At 35.8% G+C, this 17,256-nt stretch overlaps 2 protein-coding genes across 2 annotated transcripts; one reads left to right on the top strand and one right to left on the bottom strand.

Annotated features, from left to right (window-relative positions):
• Positions 1-8,684: 8,684 nt before the first annotated feature.
• LOC121250166 (photosystem I reaction center subunit IV B, chloroplastic-like) lies at positions 8,685-10,551 on the top strand. Its single transcript, XM_041149148.1, has 3 exons — positions 8,685-9,114; positions 10,120-10,185; positions 10,298-10,551. Exons 1-3 carry the CDS (start codon positions 8,878-8,880, stop codon positions 10,397-10,399), a joined length of 405 nt encoding a protein of 134 aa, XP_041005082.1. The 5' UTR covers positions 8,685-8,877; the 3' UTR covers positions 10,400-10,551.
• A 936-nt stretch (positions 10,552-11,487) lies between these two features.
• Positions 11,488-15,718, bottom strand: LOC121250165 (monothiol glutaredoxin-S10-like). The gene is made up of 5 exons (XM_041149147.1): positions 15,327-15,718; positions 15,137-15,210; positions 13,428-13,502; positions 12,465-12,491; positions 11,488-11,751 (listed from the first exon to the last, which is right to left on the bottom strand). Exons 1-5 carry the CDS (start codon positions 15,605-15,607, stop codon positions 11,675-11,677), a joined length of 534 nt encoding a protein of 177 aa, XP_041005081.1. The 5' UTR covers positions 15,608-15,718; the 3' UTR covers positions 11,488-11,674.
• Between the last annotated feature and the right edge of the window lie 1,538 nt (positions 15,719-17,256).

The following is a 17,256-nucleotide window of genomic DNA, read 5'->3' as shown; positions in this document are numbered from 1 at the left end:
CTAATGCCTTGTATTCAGCTTCAGTACTACTTTGGGCAACAGTTTGTTGCTTACGTGAGCTCCATGACACAAGATTATTACCAAGAAAAATGAAATATGCAATTGTAGAGTGTCTATCATTGTGATCGCATGCCCAATAATCAAAATCGGAATAGGAATAAAGATGCATTTGTGAGGAGCGAGATAGGAAAAAACTATAGAAATGGTATGCTTCAAATAACGAAGAATACACTTAACAACTTGCTAATGAGGAAGTAATGGCCGATGCATGGCCTGACAAACCCAATTCACGGAGAAGCCAATGTCAGGACTAGTGAAAGATAAGTATTACATGCCACCAATGATACTACAATATAAAGTTAGATCATCAAAAGGTTCGCCTTCATGGGCAAGAAGGGAACATGTAGAGGCCATGGGTGTGGAGGTGGACCTGGCAAGGTCCATTTTGCTATGTTTGAGTAGATCAAGAGTGTACTTCCTCTATATTAGAAACAAGCCTTTGGGATCAAATAAAACCTTGACGCCAAGAAATTAACTAAGTGCACTAAGGTTCTTAACAACGAAGTCGGCATGAAGGAGTTTGATAATGGATTCAATTGCCAATGAATTTGATCTAGTAACAAGAATGTCATCAAAGTAAATAATAAAAAATATTACTAGTGAGCTTTAATGAAGGATGAAGAGAGATGAGTTTGCTTTGGAGCCACGAAAACCAAGTTCCATTATATGAGTGTTGTGTCTTGAGAACCTTGCACGAGGTGCTTGGTTAAGCCTATAAAGTGATTTATGTAGACGACACGCATGATCGGAAAATTGTGGATGCCTAAATCCAGGAGGTTGAGCCATGTAAACTTCTTTTTCAAGAAAACCATGAAGCAATGCATTTTGAATATTAATCTGACATAAGCACCAATTGGAGGAGATAACAATTGATAAAAAAAACTTCGTATAGTCATTAATTTGACAACTGGACTAAAAGTTTCAGAGAAACCTAAACCTGGTTGTTGGTGAAAGCCTTTAGGGATGAGGCAAGCTTTGTAGCATTCAATCAAACCATTTGCCCAAAGTTTGATGCGATAGACCCACTTATAGCCAAGTGTATTTTGTTGAGGAGACTGAAGCACTAAAGACCAAGTGTCGTTTTGAAGAAGAACATAAAATTTCATATTCATAGCCGATTGGCAATTGGGATCATTTACAGCTTCTGTGTAGTAGGTGGGTATGGGTGATTTCAACTAGAAGAGCCCGAGGGAGTGGATATCAAATAGTGCCATCCGTCGGCACCTTCGACTTAAAGATGTGACTTCAAGAACGAGTCTACATGGCATGCGTCTGAAAGGTAAGAAGTGAGAGGCACAATGGATTATGTAGTTGGAAAAGAATTGCACGTGTCATTGGGCATTAAAATGGAATTTAGCAATGAGCAAATGGTGGAAGCATGTGGCAACACGGGAGCTAAAGCATCACGAGTAAAAGGAGCTGACATTTCAACTTCACTTTGAACTTGAGGAATAGGTGGCACCACATGCATTGAAGATGACCTTGGTGCATGAACCTGCAAAGAAGGAAAAAATGGTCTTTCAAAATGAGGTTAGCTTGATTGTGAGGTACAGAAGGAGATGAAGACACATAGGTGAATGAAAACTTATGCTTATCAAATATAATATGGTGGGAGATGTAAAGACGTCCCGTGGAAGGACTAAGACACCAATACCCATGGTGATTTGGACTTACCCCAAGAAAACACAAGTTTTAGAGCAAAAATCAAGTTTATGAATATTATAGGATGAAGACATGACCAACAAGTACAACAAAAAACTCTTAAGAATTGATAATTAGGATGTTTCCTAAAGAGAATTCCATAGGAACACTTATTATGTAACACTGAGGTAGGTAGCCAACTTATGAGATAACATGCAGTTTGAAAACCTCTTCCTAATAGGTGTGGGGCAAGTGATACAATGGTGAATACCGTTGTTCTTAAAAAAGGTTGTACAAGCAACGGTATTAACCACCACAATCACTTTGGATGGCTTTGATCTTACAATTAAATTGACCTTCAACAAGAGCTTGGAAGCGATGAAATGTAGCTTCAACATTTGATTTTCAAGTGAGGATAAAACCAAATATATTTGCTAAAATAATAATAAAAATAAGATAATAACGATGTCCCCTTGAAGAAACAACAGAAAAGGTCCCTATATATCAGAAAAAAAAATAATTCTAAAGGACCTTCAGACCGAGACTTGGAAGAGAAGAAAGGTAAACAATGACTTTTGGCCTTTTGACAATTAGAACAAATTTGAAGTCTTTTATTGGAAGACACCAGTAGATGATGACGAGGAACGATCTTGGTGACAATCTGAAAAGTGGGATGACCAAGTCTTTTATGCTAGTCTGTAAGAGACACACAAATGCCAACAAAAGCAGAAGGAGAGAAAGAGTGAGCGAAAGAAGTCATGGAGTAGAGACCATTATGTAGAGGTCCTTGAAGAATAAGCTTCCCCTAGTTGCAATCCTTGATGCCAAAAAAATTTGCATGAAATTCAAAAAAGACATTATTGTCATGAGTAAATTGTTGAACTGACAATAAATTTTTGCAAATAGTAAGAACAAGAAAGATATTTTTAAGCAGAACATATTTATTTGAGGCATGAAGTTTAGAAGAGCCAATATAGGTTATGCGTAAATTTGTACCATTACCAACTTGAATGTGATGTGTGCTAGAGTATTCCTCATTCCTCAAAGAAAGATTAATCATCTCAGCTGCAAGATGATAGGTGGCACCAGTATCTAAATGCCAATAAGTGTTTGTTTGAGAAGTAGAAGTTGCTACCAATGCACTTAAGTGCACTATGACCAACCTTGCCACAAACTTGACATAAGGGTCAGGATGAGCCTGATTGTTGTCCACCATGTGAATTAATTCCTCTAGAGCCAGCACGTCCTCCTCCTTTTTGGTGAGGCCTATCAGAGTTGACAATGTCATTCTGTTGAATTCTTCCTTGAGAATTAGAATGCTTTGATACAAGATTTGTAGAGGAGTGTGAAAGGTCAACAACCTGATTTTTTTGCTCAATGCGCATATCTATGTAAGGAGATGGATAAATAATTTCTTGAGACTAAGGGATCAAGTTGAGTGGTGATGGAAGTCACAAAGGGACCATCCGAGTCCTATAAGAAGGAAAGAAATGACTTCATCCTCGATGAGGGGATGTCCACCAGTGGCAAGAGTATCATTGAGGCTCTTAACATTTCAAAAATATTCAAATATAATAGAATTTGTTTTTTTTGCAAAATGGCTCGTTGTGTGCGAACTTAAAGTATCTGAGCTCGAGATTGAGCGGTATACATTTTTCAAAAGCAAGCCAGACCTTTCTAAAGGTCGAGTAGCTAACCATTTGGGCGAGCACTCCTTCAATGAGGGAGTACATTAGAGTGCTGAGCAAGGATTGGTCTCGTTGAATCCAACAATGATGGGCTAGATTGGGGATGGTGGAGATTTCACCATTGTTAGACATGGAAGTTGAAATAAATTGTAGAGGATGTGGTGTAGAACCATCTAGAAAGTGAAAGATGTCTTGACTACATAAGTAGGAAACCAAGACAACTTTTCACAGAGGAAAGTTATCTCGACCAAGCTTGACATGAATGAATTGGAATGGGCAATGAAGGATAAGGCATAAAGACTGTGGGGTGGGTATTAATATTTGAAATAGCTGAATGATTGTTGTAGTTGTTTGAGGAAGTCATGGCAATGTTGATCATAGGCTTTGTGATACCATAAAGAGAATAATAGAGGTGTTGAAAATATTATTATTTCACTGCAAGATTTTATATGCTTCTTATTTAGTTTATATACACGTGAACTGCATACAATTTGGGCAAGAAAGATATACATTAAATGTTGTACAATTTGTTGTCAAATATTGCCTTCAGATCTTATGTTATTTGGTAGTCAATGCAGAGATTGGATTTCTTTTTATTAGGGCTCCTTCCTTGTTAGGTTTTCTTGATTCGTGGGATATTAGGGACCCGTGAATCATGGGATGTAGAGAGATCTTCAATAACCTAGAATGCTTGTAAGCATCAAATGTAATAGAATTCACGAAGTACATTTCTCCATAAATTCCATCCCAGCTTGATTGATCAAGCAGCAAGGGGCATTCCTTGTCCCATTACATGTGGGAAACAAAATGATGACTAGTCTTAGATGTTGACAATATCTTCTCACTGAAATGACTCAAGTCTCCTCTGTGGCTTGAACCAACACCATCCAGGCAACTCTCATTCATACATCAAAATCTGCACACATACTTTACTTGTCTTCAAAAATCATGCTGCTACTTGAATAAAGAGTAATAAAAGAAAGTAACGAACTAAACTAAACAATCCAGTTGTATAAATCAATTATATATAAGTAATCAAAGAGTTCCGTTTGTCACGCCAAATTTCTAAATTGATGAACATAATGGAACTTCAGTTTGCTCGAGGTCTGCTTTACTAGAGCTGCTCTGCTAAACTTCAGTGCTAAGCTTAGTGAAATAGTCACTGCAGCTGCTAATGGGGACCTTATTCATGAAATAACCTTCGGAGAATAGATGAAGAAGAAATAGAAAATACACACTCAAGTCTGTATTTTGAAAAATAATAAAAAAGTTTCTCTCATCTTTACCTTTGTCAAAGTCCAAACTATAATAAGAGTATGTGGCTTTCTTTTAAGCATTCTTTCTACCTAATGTCTTGGTTCTCTCTACGTAGCATAGAAAAAGCTAGGACTGTTCACTCAGGTATACTTGGCCCGGAATCCAAGTCCAAACCCGGGTTATGACCTGGGCTATACCTGGCTGAATCTAGGTACCGAGTTGTACCCAAGTTTTATTATTATTATAAAAGTCCATATTTAATTAAGGTTTAAAAGCATAATTTTTTTTAATAAAAGCCTATATTATATGAAATATTTTTCAATAAAAATCCATGTTGAAAATCATAATTCTCTTTATGTAAAAGCCTATATTTATTAAAAAATTTCAAAAAAAATGTTGAAAATCATAATTTTTTTTGTAAAAGCCTATATTTTATAAAAAAAATCTTTCTAAGAAGTAATCATGTTAAAAAGCATAATACTAATGCATTGAACATTGTCCAAAATAATAAAAATATATCAAAATGAAAAATTAAATTTTATATAAAAATAACTAAAGCTATAATAAACTAATTACCTTTTTAACTAAATGCATGTACAAAAAAAAATATCTAATATTCATCTTGTAAAATGCATGCAATACAATATAATCCACTACATATTGCATTATTGTTTTTTCTTTATAAATTACATTACAAAATACAAAATTCCAAGATATGAATTACAAAATCATTAGCATGGTCTTCCATCAATGATTTAATCTCACACCAAATAACAATTTCAAGTAATTTGACCAAAAGAGATCCTGCAAAAAACAAAAATTTTGAACAACTTTCACAGTCTCATACGTACAGAAAACTAAAAAGCAGAGAGAGTTCTAGCTTATGTTTTGACAAAATTTTGAAAACAAAATGACAAGCTTACAAGGAAGGAACCCAAGCACATTCCGACAGTAGAGAAAGTCAATAGTCTTTAGAGACTTTCTCCTCAAAGCATACTTAGAAAAGCTATGTGCCACATGGTTAAATTATTTGGTAGATTCTTTTTCATCACACTGTGTAAGCAAGTTATAAATCTCCAACACCACAAAGTGTTGTTGACAACTCATTTTACAATTTTATATGATTACTTTAGATAATATATAGAAAGGGCATTGAAACTCATCTTCAAATAAAAAAAATCGTTGCCAGTAGCTGTGTGAGGAATCACATCACAAAAAGTTGTGGATCAAATACAAATTTCAGATGAGTTCAAGGACAAAATAGAACAAAATAATTCGTACCATGTCAATGGATACAAGCAATAAATCCAATAAACTTAACCAATCAGTAATTGATGCCAATTAGACTTCAAGATCAATGAATGAGAAACCAACAAATGAATTCGAATTGAGTTCCATGAGATTAACAAATTAATTTATTTCCAGCAAGGATAGAAAAATTAAATAAATAAATTAACAGGTATATTGGATTGACTTGCATGTTTGCAGCACCAGTGACCAGTACTCGTACTGGATCCTTCTGAGGCCATTCAATATTCTTGATTTTCTCAATAACAAACTGATCCTTAAGTGGATCCTGGTAGATTTTGACTCAATACCTATCTTCGAACGTATACATAGATGATGCATTTATGTATTTTATATTATCAATGAGAACAAGGAATCCTAAAGAGCACCTGGACAACAAGGCATTCCGATACCAATACAAACACCACAAGGGATGCAGATCTCCCTGATCCAAAGGAAAGAACCCATGTTTATGTTTCTTAAAAGACATCTCACAGAAATTGGTCTTTTAGACATATTGTCAGTGGACTCAGAGACTTTCTCAAACACAAGCTTCTTCATCCAAGCATATTTTCTACTGACACACAATTTTCATCTAAATAGGACTTTGGAGGGTGGAAGAAAAGATCAATAAAATAATACCAACACAAAAAATAAAGCAATGTGAATGGTGGGATTATAAAAAAGAGCGGGCAAAGACACGAGGCCAGTTATCATTTGGGGCAAACAAAGAGCAGGTCTCTGATCATTCATTTATATGGCTATTAATAGTAGATCATGAGAAATAGAAAAATCAAAACGTAAACCCTCAAAAACTTTAAAAAAAAGCCCTATGTTTAATAAAAAAGAGCAAATCGAGCAAAAGAACTGCATATACTTATACCCACATAAGATTTGTTCAAAGATGAGCACCACCAATCCTTTCCCACATGCTCACAGATCGTCATGATTATCATTGCTCACAAATTGGGACACTAAAATATGAGAGATCACCAAAACTCTGCTATAACATTGAAACCAACACATTAAAATATGATAGATCACCAAATTTTGTACTTTGATGTCTCTGTTACTCCAATTTAAAGGGTGCATAGCAATTGTACATAGAAACATAGATCCAACTAGAAAAAAAAAAAAAAAAAGAATACATATTTTTTATGAACAACATCTTACCCAAAATCCATGTCTTACTGTGTCCATGGTGTTTCTTGAATGCCACCCACCAAGGATCTCCCAAAGAGACGGACAACCAAACCATGGACGTGGATCACATAAACCTGGTCTCTCGCCCACAATCAACTCAAGTGACCCACTTGTTATGATCTTGAGGGTTAAAAGCTTAACCAAATTAATATCTAATAGTTCTAGGGCTTTTGGATCAATGGTTGGATCTTTAACAATTGGTATCAGAACAAGAATCACGTCACGATTTCAAGTCATAGAGGGGGCAACTTATAGGCCGGATTAAAATGCCTTAGTACTATATATGGGCATGGTGTTAAGACATTGAATACTGATAAAAGAGTGAAGTCATCAAAAGGGAAATGGCTACCATCAGGTTAGTATCAATAGAGTAGGTCGTCATGGACGTCAAATTCAGAAGCATGGTGGAATATTATGATCCTAAGGGTTAAAGGCTTAATCAAATTAGTATCTAGTGGTTCTAGGGCTTTTGGATCAATAGTTGGGTCTTTAACACCACTTCCATGGCCATCAGTTTGCCAGAAGAAAGCTAGAAAAAGGTGAGAATGAGAAGATCGAGAGAAGGAGATGAAAAAGAATAGAGGATCGGAGGAGACAAAAAAGAAGAGGAAGGCTGAGCTGCGTGAGGCTAGGGTTTTGATGCAACAGAGAGAGAGAGAGAGAGAGAGAGAGAGAGAGCCATATTGATTGGTGGGGGTTTGAATAGGAGGATCGATCGGGGCTTGCGAATAAGAGGAAGGCTGAGCGGCGGGAGCTCAGGTTTGAGAGAGACAGAGAGAGCCAAACATTGAGGGGGCATTGTTCAAGGATACAATTTTTTTTAATAGAAACCAGGTACCAGGCTTTAAATCCGATACTTGGATATGATAACTGTATCTGGACCAGATAGGTCCATGTAAAGTAATCCGGTTTTCAGACCAGGTAGATCCCAGGTCGGAAAAAAATCTGGCTCGGATGAATAGTCTTAGAAAAAGCACGTCCAGTGCATTGCATTTGATAGTGTTTGTATTGCTAACTCAAAATTAGAGAGTTTTTGTAATAAAGACGAATTTAAGAATGACAAATTAAACAAAATAAATAAACACACATTACAATTGAGATGAGATTTTGAACATTTACATGCAAGAGCGGTGCTACTTTGTCGCCTGAGTAGCACCACTCCAAGTGACCTCTATGCCAAATTGGCCGTTTTATTTTTTTTCAATTTTTTTATTCATATTTTTTTATCAATTTAAAATATTTTTAAAAAATAGAAAAAAAAATCAATACACTAATAATTACTTCCTTAACTATTAAGTAAAAAAAATTAAAATAAAAGAAGTGTCAAAATAAAGTGTCAAATTTAAGTTTCAAAGTTGCATTTTCCTTACATCCAATCCAGATGTCACAAATTTTGAACTTTTTTAACTAATTGTGCTTTTTCTATGATGTATCTGAATGAAACTCGTGACCTGCATTTTATTTTACTTTCCTAAAAACCAGTGGGTACTACTTCACAATTACTATACAGTCCAATAAGCCATACACCGAGTTATCAAAAGATGACATGTAATCACATTATCCAAAGAATGGGGATATGGTGCATAGGTGGCACAACCCTAGTGGAGGAAACGATTTATTAACTTGCAAGGATCAGATGATTCTCCCAAAAACATAGAATTCCAGTTCATTCAAAGCCTCTCAATCTTTGTCAGCAATTATCTTAAGCTTATTCATTTTGAAGAGAAAGAGGGGGCACGACATGGCAAGCTGCAACATGGCATCAGCTGCTTCTGGGTTTGTGCTAACACCTAATGTTTCAAGCAGCACAAGTTCATCTGCCAGGAGTAACATGTTATTCTTCCCTTTGAAGAACAATAGTTCAAGGCTAGTTGTTAGGGCCGCTGAGGAAGGAGCAGCTCCACCAGCCACAGCACCAGTTGAAGGTGAAGCTCCAAAGGCTAAACCACCACCAATTGGACCCAAAAGAGGTGCCAAGGTGTGTTCCCAGTTTACAGATTTTGTGATTCATGTCAATCAAATTGAGTATCAACTTACTGATACCCCAGATAACCTTATTGCCTAACTCGATTTATGAAAATTGAAATGCTATTTGCACTGAAGAAGTATTTATAATTGCAGAAGATGAAGGTTCATTATAATACATGCTTATGAACTTCTTTACGTGAAGCTTTGATCCTATTGAATTCGATAATAATTAACTATTGGGAAACCAAACTGGCACAAAAGCCTAGAATTTGACGAGTATATTACTCTTCTTGCTCCAGAAACTGGGCTGCACTAAAAGTTCAACTCTTCCCTGATTATAAACCCTTAACCAAGATGAATGTAGGACTCCATGCCAGTTTTGAACCCCTAAAACTTTAGTATATAACCAGTTCTGAGAGGGAGGTGTGAGGTGTAGATGTGATATTCGTGGGGACCAACGCATGAAAATTCCTCATGCGTAGGTGTGGGGTGAGAAAGTGAATAGTAGTTGATGAGTAGAATTCCTTATTTCTAAATTCTATCCATTGAAAAGAAAACAAATTTATGAGCAAATTATACAAGCATTTGAATTCTTGACAAGGATAAATATTCTTAGGGATACTTTTCCCTTTACGAATGAGAAACAAGAGCCCCAAGGAAAATGGGTTGATACCATTGATGAAACTAGATAATTTAATAACCACGGAGAAGGGTATTTTATTAACCTTTTATTTTCCTGTATGTAAGAACACTGGAAGTATTATAGGCTAGCTTGAGCTCCCACATCTCATAATACCGTGATTTTATTTGATACTACCAAGCAAATTAGTAAATTGGTGAATAAGAATCTCAGGGACTTGTAGAATTGGCCAATGATTGAAAGCTATTCTCTTCCATTTCGCAGGTTTTCAGTTCTATGTTAAACACTCTTAATTAATCATCTTCCTAACATCTTGAACATGTGTATTCTGGCAAAAGAAAGGGAATGAATATATATATTACTTTGATTTCTCAGGTAAAGATTCTGAGGAAAGAGTCTTACTGGTTCAATGGCATTGGATCTGTGGTAGCTGTTGACCAGGTCTGTGCTCTCCCACTCTTCGTCACAAAAAAACCCAAATGTCATAAATTTATTTCTTTTGGTTGTTGGTTAAGTTTGAGTGTTTGATTTTCTCTGGAAATCCATATGACAGGATCCAAAGACTCGCTACCCAGTGGTGGTTCGCTTCAACAAAGTTAACTATGCAAATGTATCTACAAATAACTATGCATTGGATGAAATTGTAGAAGTTTAAATGAGTCATGTTTGTATTATCATTGTAATTTTAATTCTCCCTCTGTTTCACCCTCTAGAATTAGCTTGTTTGTGCAGGAATGTGTATCATACTCTCTTTGATTTCTTCTATGTTCTTCCTTATAATTTTATGGTTGCTGCTGCGTATATCCAGATCGATATTGTTAATAACGAACACAATATTAATCTTACAATAATAATGGCGGCACAGTCTTTTTGCCTCTTTCCCATGAGTTCTCATTAGTTGGCAACCCTGAATAAACAATGACCTTCCTTTGTCAAAGTGGTGGAAGCTGATCATAGCTTCCCTCGCTCAGTCGCTTGCAGGCATGGATAAAAAACGTGCAGACAAGTCCCGGGCAATTCAAGACAGCTTTCCTGATCATAAGTACATCATCATCATCTTGGTTTGCAATTTGGTCACTAGCTTTACATTCAACGAATAATATCATGGCCTACAAAACCAAATATGGCATGCAGTTTAATGGAAGAATATTCGTGTCAAGTGCTGCCCCATTTTTCCAGCTAAAAGGGATCAGATGCCAGAGTTTAACGGTGAATCACTCTTACTTTTTAACATAAGCAAGGGAAGCACGGTTTTCAGACCAGTCTTTTACACCCTAACTAAGTTTATATGCGTCTACCGTTATAGATAGTAGGGAATTCATAACATGTTGAATAATTATATCACATTGTAACTTGTTTCTCACTTCCAGACAGGTTCTGTAAACAGAAAATAAAAAGGGATTGCCTCTGACTGGACAGTTATTTCCTCATTCAATTTCTGAGGAAGAAAATTGCAAAATCGTTTTGATTCCCAAGAGATCACACGTGTACTCGAAAACCAAATAAGAAATTCAATTCCACAGCAACCAAAGAAACAAAAATTCACTGTTTCAACCACATCCAATCTTCTGCGTTTCCAATCCCATCAACTGCCTTAGCTTGAGGGCTTAGTGTGAATACACTAGTAAAGAAGATTTGCTCAGTTTGGATTGAGAAATACTCTCAACCCATCTGATCTCAACATTACAACTTTCACAAATTTCCACATAAAACACAATAAACAATTCAACTTTTTCAAATCCCAAAACAATAATAATACTAAAAAATAATATTCTAACAATATTTTATTCAACTTTCATCTCAACTCATTATCCAAACCTCACCTGTCATATTATGCATGATATTTGTAGAGCAATAAAAGTAACATTCTTCCTTGAGAAGTCCAAGGTTGGCATTGGGGTCAAATTCTTTAAGATAACATTTCCAAGGGCTAGCTTTCTGTACTTTTGGCTTTGGCTTCTGACAGCAAAGGTTCAAGCTCTCCTTGCCGGTACAACTTCACTGTATCTGCATCAGAATGGAAGAAATAATAAGAATTTGACGAAAAAGGGTGGGGGGAGAAGAACTGTATGCTGTCATTAATAAACCAGCTCGTGAATTACTAATGTCTGAAGAAGGTTGGACAGGATAAGGATAAATTTGGTGGTGAGGGGGTGTGAAGGACATATTTGCCTCTTTATCCCCACTTTAATCACCATACTCAGTTCACTCCAAAGTGTAGGTTCCAACCACCCACCCTCCCAAGTTAGGGCAGGATTGAACCCCAGACTTCCGCCTTCATAGAATCAAAAGGGCACATCACTCACTGCATAGATCATTGGTTAAAAGATGATGCAAATGTTGGCTTGTATTGGTGGCCATACCATAATATGTGAGGCAGAGGACCAAGAGCCCACGTCATGGGTGGAATCTTCCCATGGCAGGTAGGTTAGAACAGCTTGAGTCTACAGAGTATTGTGCCTCCACAGAGAGATGGGTCTCCGCAGCGTGACACGACTAATTGAACCATTATGTCTTTACAATGGGGTGCAATTGGTACCTCTTGGGTAAATCACAAATACACTCAATAAATCTTCCTCCATTCAACCAATTCACACTATCTCAGACAAGTTCCACTCCGACAAATCTTTCTAACCATCTTGCAGCGTAATACTCAGTACAATGACCATCACACAGTTTACTGTCACAAGTACTTGGGCCAGACAATAAGAATATCATACCTGTACATCCGCCAATATGCTTGCCTCCTGATCATGGAGAAAAAACGAAATTTGAGCATAAATAAATACCCAAATAGCTAAAAAATAATCTGAGTCAGTCAGCAAAAGGCATTGTAGAATACAAAACCAGAATCAAGCCCAGAGAACACTGGTTGTCACAAAGTTGATGGAAAACACAAAATTTTGTCACTTTATGTAATTGGAGATTAATGCTTTGAGTTCAGTTTCTTCAATTATTGACTTTGATCCTTTTGTGATTACCAAAGGGCTTTTTTTTTTTTTTTTTTTTTTATAAGTGATTACAAAAGGGCTAATTGATAGTTTAAAAGAAACCTGAACCAGATATAAATAAGACTTTCCAAATTCTGATACACCATATGATAAGAGGATAAGGTAGGTGGTGTATGAAATCCCACATTGCTTGGAAATGAGAAGTTTTTGCTCTTTATAATGTTCTAATGGGGCTCCAATTGTATTTTTGACTAGTCCTTTTAGAGTATAAGCCATGTGGCTTAAGCCTTCCATTGAGACGTTACATTCGCATTGTTAATAAAATTCTTTTCTAGCATTATCTCTCAATTAGTGTTGCATAATGGTACCAGTGAGTTTTTTTTTTGGGGGGGGCGTGCCGCCGCCGCGGGGGGGGAGGGGAGGGGGAATTAAGAGAAAACAGTATGAGTGAGTTACAAAGGATATGTATACATGGATCTGTGACACTACATACACAACATATGCAAATATTTTTTTTTTACCAATTTCCAAATTTTACTATGGGAACTCCCTCTCTTTTGTGTGCATATGAATACATGTCAACGGAAATCTATACTTTATGAATCTGAAAAAGATGAATATTAAATAAGCACCATGATGGTTTGTTGAAGAGATACCATAAAAGAAAGACTGGATCCCTCATATTCTAGATGTATTAGGGTTAATGTCAAGCATTGGACAAGTACAACTCACCAATGAAAACATTTGGAACAGTATACTGCCCAGTAAGCCTCTCAAGAACCTTCTGCACTTGTGGCCCTTGGGGACCTGGAGGGGAAAAAGAGAAAAAACAAAAAAAAGAAGAATGTACATGAATGTTATTGAACTAAAAGACAAGCACTACAAATAAGAAATGGAAACCAAGCTCCACTTTTCTAGTAATTTTCAACTTCGTGGCAAATACCTCTTAATTAAATTGAAAAAAAAAATGCGAGAATTTAATTTTATCAAAGAGGGGGATTTAAATAATATAACAAAGCAGCCTTTATTTTCCCAAGAGTTAAAGTTTGATAAATCCCACAAGAAACAATGATTTCATTGATCAGTCGGTGATGACAAACCAACATCCAGATTCTTGGCATCAATTGACATGCAGCCAATTATTCCAGAGAATATTGCAAAAAGAAAGAATATCCCAATGGTGTTGGATGGAAATACCCCATTACAGGAGAAACATCATATGATCATAGCAAGAGAGAATCTTCCCAATGTACGTACCCACACACATAAAGACTCAAAAGTATAGTAATTTATTGCCCTTCATTTAGAAGGCATACCAACAATTTAAGTTTTTGAAAGAATGAGGGAAAGGAGAATTATTGTTCCGTTCTCATGTCCTCTTAGAGATCCAAATATTTTCTGATGAGAATCAGGTTCGTGGTTCTCTATTGTTGAAATATGAGTCAATAGAAATCATGTTCCAGATCTACCCGCTAGTGTAACTATTATCTAATTGAACTCGACCACACAAAATATAGGCTGCAGCTTCTCAATGTCTTCTTTGAACTCCAGATAGTTGAAACTCTTTGAATAAGGAGGTCCCGGTACCAAAGAAGAAGTTAAGAATAAGACAATCAGACTTGTAAAATGCTCTCTTGACACATACACAGTACGAGGGAGAAGGATTTTATTTGTTTAATGCAAAATGCCACAAACACACTTAGACACACCCTAAATGTTTACAGTACATCATCTTAAAAAAAAGAGAAACTTATGATTCTTAAATACATTTTATAATGATTAGCACATATTATTCCACATATACAAACTCATTTTGAAAAGGGACTCCGCACAAACTGTCCATGTTTCAAATTTTCAAGTTCTAGGTTGTTAGCTTGCTAGGGAAGGAAAATGGGTGGGTGAAGAGTTATTAGCTTGCTAATTTTTTTCAACTTGTTCTTAATCTTATTTCCCCCTCCCTTTCTTCTGGACCTTCTGTTTATTTCCTCTGTCCAATAGGGGCGTCATCTTTTTCCTTTGGTACTGTTAATGAAATGCTATTTATCAAATGGAAAAAAAAAAATGAAATAAGGCAGTATATACTAGTGAATCTACAATAACAAATGACCGAATCCCACTATGCACCCCAACGTAGAAAGCCTTTTGATTGGAAAGCTAGCTTGACCAAAAGCACCATGCTGGGAATGTAACCCAGGAATGACAACTAGCACTCTTGCGACAGACAAAAGCCACCTTAATGCCTTCAAATCCATGTTGTGGGAAAACACCTCTATCGTAGATGCCCCATCGCAAGCTTCTTTATATTTTTCAAGAGAATATTGTACACTATTTGATATAGTACAGGCAATACGAATTTTACTGCATCCTAGATGCTTACTCTGCTGCATAAGCATATCCATTCACAATTACACGCATACATTTTGAAGAGAAATAAGAATCACCTAGTTCATCCAATTCAATGACAAATGGCTGCACACCAAGCCTTTTGAACAACGACTTCACCTCAGAAGAGTACCTTCAACAGAAATTCCAACAATACCCATTTCAAATCTCCAAACACTAAAACCAACAACACAACACGAAATTTAGCACCAACACAAAAACGAATAGAAATTAAGGATTTGGACCCACGAGCACCAAGTTTTGGAGTAAACAACAACTGGGTTTTCAGTCACTGTCTTCTTCACGCTATCTTCGAGCCGAGACCCGAACGAAGAAGCCATGGCCTGAACCGAAAAGGGTCTGTACGTTCTTGAGCCATTGGTGGCAAAACTCGAGATTGAGTTGGTCCTGAGGCCACGAGTATTGTTGAAAGGAATAGAGCAAACGGAGGGCTTGCTGATGGGAGAGAGAGTGCGAGGAGAATTCAGAACGAGAGAGGTGAAATTGGTGAGATTAGATGTGACTGCCATAGTGTCTTTTTTTTTTTTTTTTTGGTTTTTCCACTCTGTGTTCGGTTCTAGTAGCTAACTTGGAGTTGGAGCTCTCTGTTTGGGGTTTTTCTGAAACAAATGGGCTTTTGGTATCTCGGAGGGATACAGAACCAAAACGTAATCTGTGCTTTCTTATTGGTCCATTCATTGTCAAAGAAGATCTCGAAAACATCCTTGTTGTTTCCGGTTCGGTTCAAATCCTGAAAGTTATTTGATAACCATAATATATAGTTGAATGGTGAAAGTTATATGATATTAAAGAGTTCTGCTAGAGTCATTTTTGTAAACTTTCTGTATACTTCACGAAGTAATTGGTCAAAACAATTATTTTATATTAAAAAAAATTAATTCAACCAATCATATTAATAGAGTGTACAAAGAGTATGTAAGAATAACATATAATTTTTGTTAAATATAACATGTGTGTGAAAGGTAGCAAATAGCAATGGTTAAAATCTATTTCTACATAAGCATTAGTGTTTTAATAAGCTTTATTTTTGTTCATTCTTCCCGTAACTCGGTTGTTTATACAAAATCAATATTGAATATTCGGTCCAATTATTTTTAAAATCTTTCAAATCTAATAATGATTATGATATGGCTTCAAATTTAAATATTCATAATTGATATCATATTCATTGCATTCATGTTCTCTAAATAAATGAAACACATAAAAGAAATATCTTATAGAGAGGATCTTACTCTGTTTGTTCCTCTAATTATTATCCTGCTAGCTAAATATATCTGTCGATGCAACTTTCCGGTGGGCTAGAGCTTGGCAATACAGTCGAGTGGCTCGTGATTAAGAGCGTCAAATTATGTTAATGAATCGTATCAAAACATGTATATTATACCATATGAGTCATCCTGAACATGATTCGCTAAACTTATCGTATCAAAATCTCAAACTCTAACACGACCTATTAATATAACGGATTGACATGACACGACCGATTAGTAAATACTACGAAATAGATTAACACGACCTGACCCAACTCGTTTGACCTAATTAAGTTTAGTATAATTTTATATAAATATTAAAATCACAATATCTATAAAAAAAATATATAAAACTAACTGCAAGTTTAAAATTACAATCCAAACAAAAAAAATATTGAAATTAAAATCCCGACAATTTTACTTTTAGATATAAAGGTATAATTGTAACTTTAACTTTCTTAACGAGTTATAACAGGTTGATCCGTTATCAACCCGTTAAACAATCGTGTCTTAACGGCTCAACCCGTTTTAACCCAAATCTATTAAGACTAAACCTAAACCCACTATTATCGTGTCATGTTTGTGTTAGGTTAACAAGTGGTGTCACATATTGCTACCCCTACCCGTGATGGTGTTTGGGTATTGATTTGGTGTTCGGATGTCCATCTATGAATTAAATAATAAAAAATATATAAAATAAATAAATAAAAAGAGATAAAAATGTATGTAATTCGGCATAAAAACATACATACGGAAATCTATTATATTTACTAATTTTATAGTATCTTATGGTCTCACGGATCTCTCCATACAATGAAAAAAATAAAGTTGAAGAGAGGCTAAATAGCTCTCACATAAATAATATGGAGAGAGAGAGAGAGAAAAAAAATCCCAAAAGAATAAAGATT

Source organism: Juglans microcarpa x Juglans regia, chromosome 2D (genome assembly GCF_004785595.1).
Source record: "Juglans microcarpa x Juglans regia isolate MS1-56 chromosome 2D, Jm3101_v1.0, whole genome shotgun sequence".
Classification (NCBI taxonomy): Eukaryota; Viridiplantae; Streptophyta; class Magnoliopsida; order Fagales; family Juglandaceae; genus Juglans; species Juglans microcarpa x Juglans regia.
This window is presented reverse-complemented; position numbering and strand designations above follow the sequence as displayed.

Excerpts from the sequence above, each read along its gene's own strand:
- LOC121250166 (XM_041149148.1), top strand. The coding sequence starts at position 8,878 with ATGGCAAGCTGCAACATGGCATCAGCTGCTTCTGGGTTTGTGCTAACA. Across the intron at positions 9,115-10,119 it reads GACCCAAAAGAGGTGCCAAG|GTAAAGATTCTGAGGAAAGA; the intron begins GTGTGTTCCCAG and ends TTGATTTCTCAG. Across the intron at positions 10,186-10,297 it reads CTGTGGTAGCTGTTGACCAG|GATCCAAAGACTCGCTACCC; the intron begins GTCTGTGCTCTC and ends TCCATATGACAG.
- LOC121250165 (XM_041149147.1), bottom strand. The coding sequence starts at position 15,607 with ATGGCAGTCACATCTAATCTCACCAATTTCACCTCTCTCGTTCTGAAT. Across the intron at positions 13,503-15,136 it reads CATTGAATTGGATGAACTAG|GTCCCCAAGGGCCACAAGTG; the intron begins GTGATTCTTATT and ends TTTCCCCTCCAG. Across the intron at positions 12,492-13,427 it reads TGTTCCAAATGTTTTCATTG|GAGGCAAGCATATTGGCGGA; the intron begins GTGAGTTGTACT and ends CTCCATGATCAG.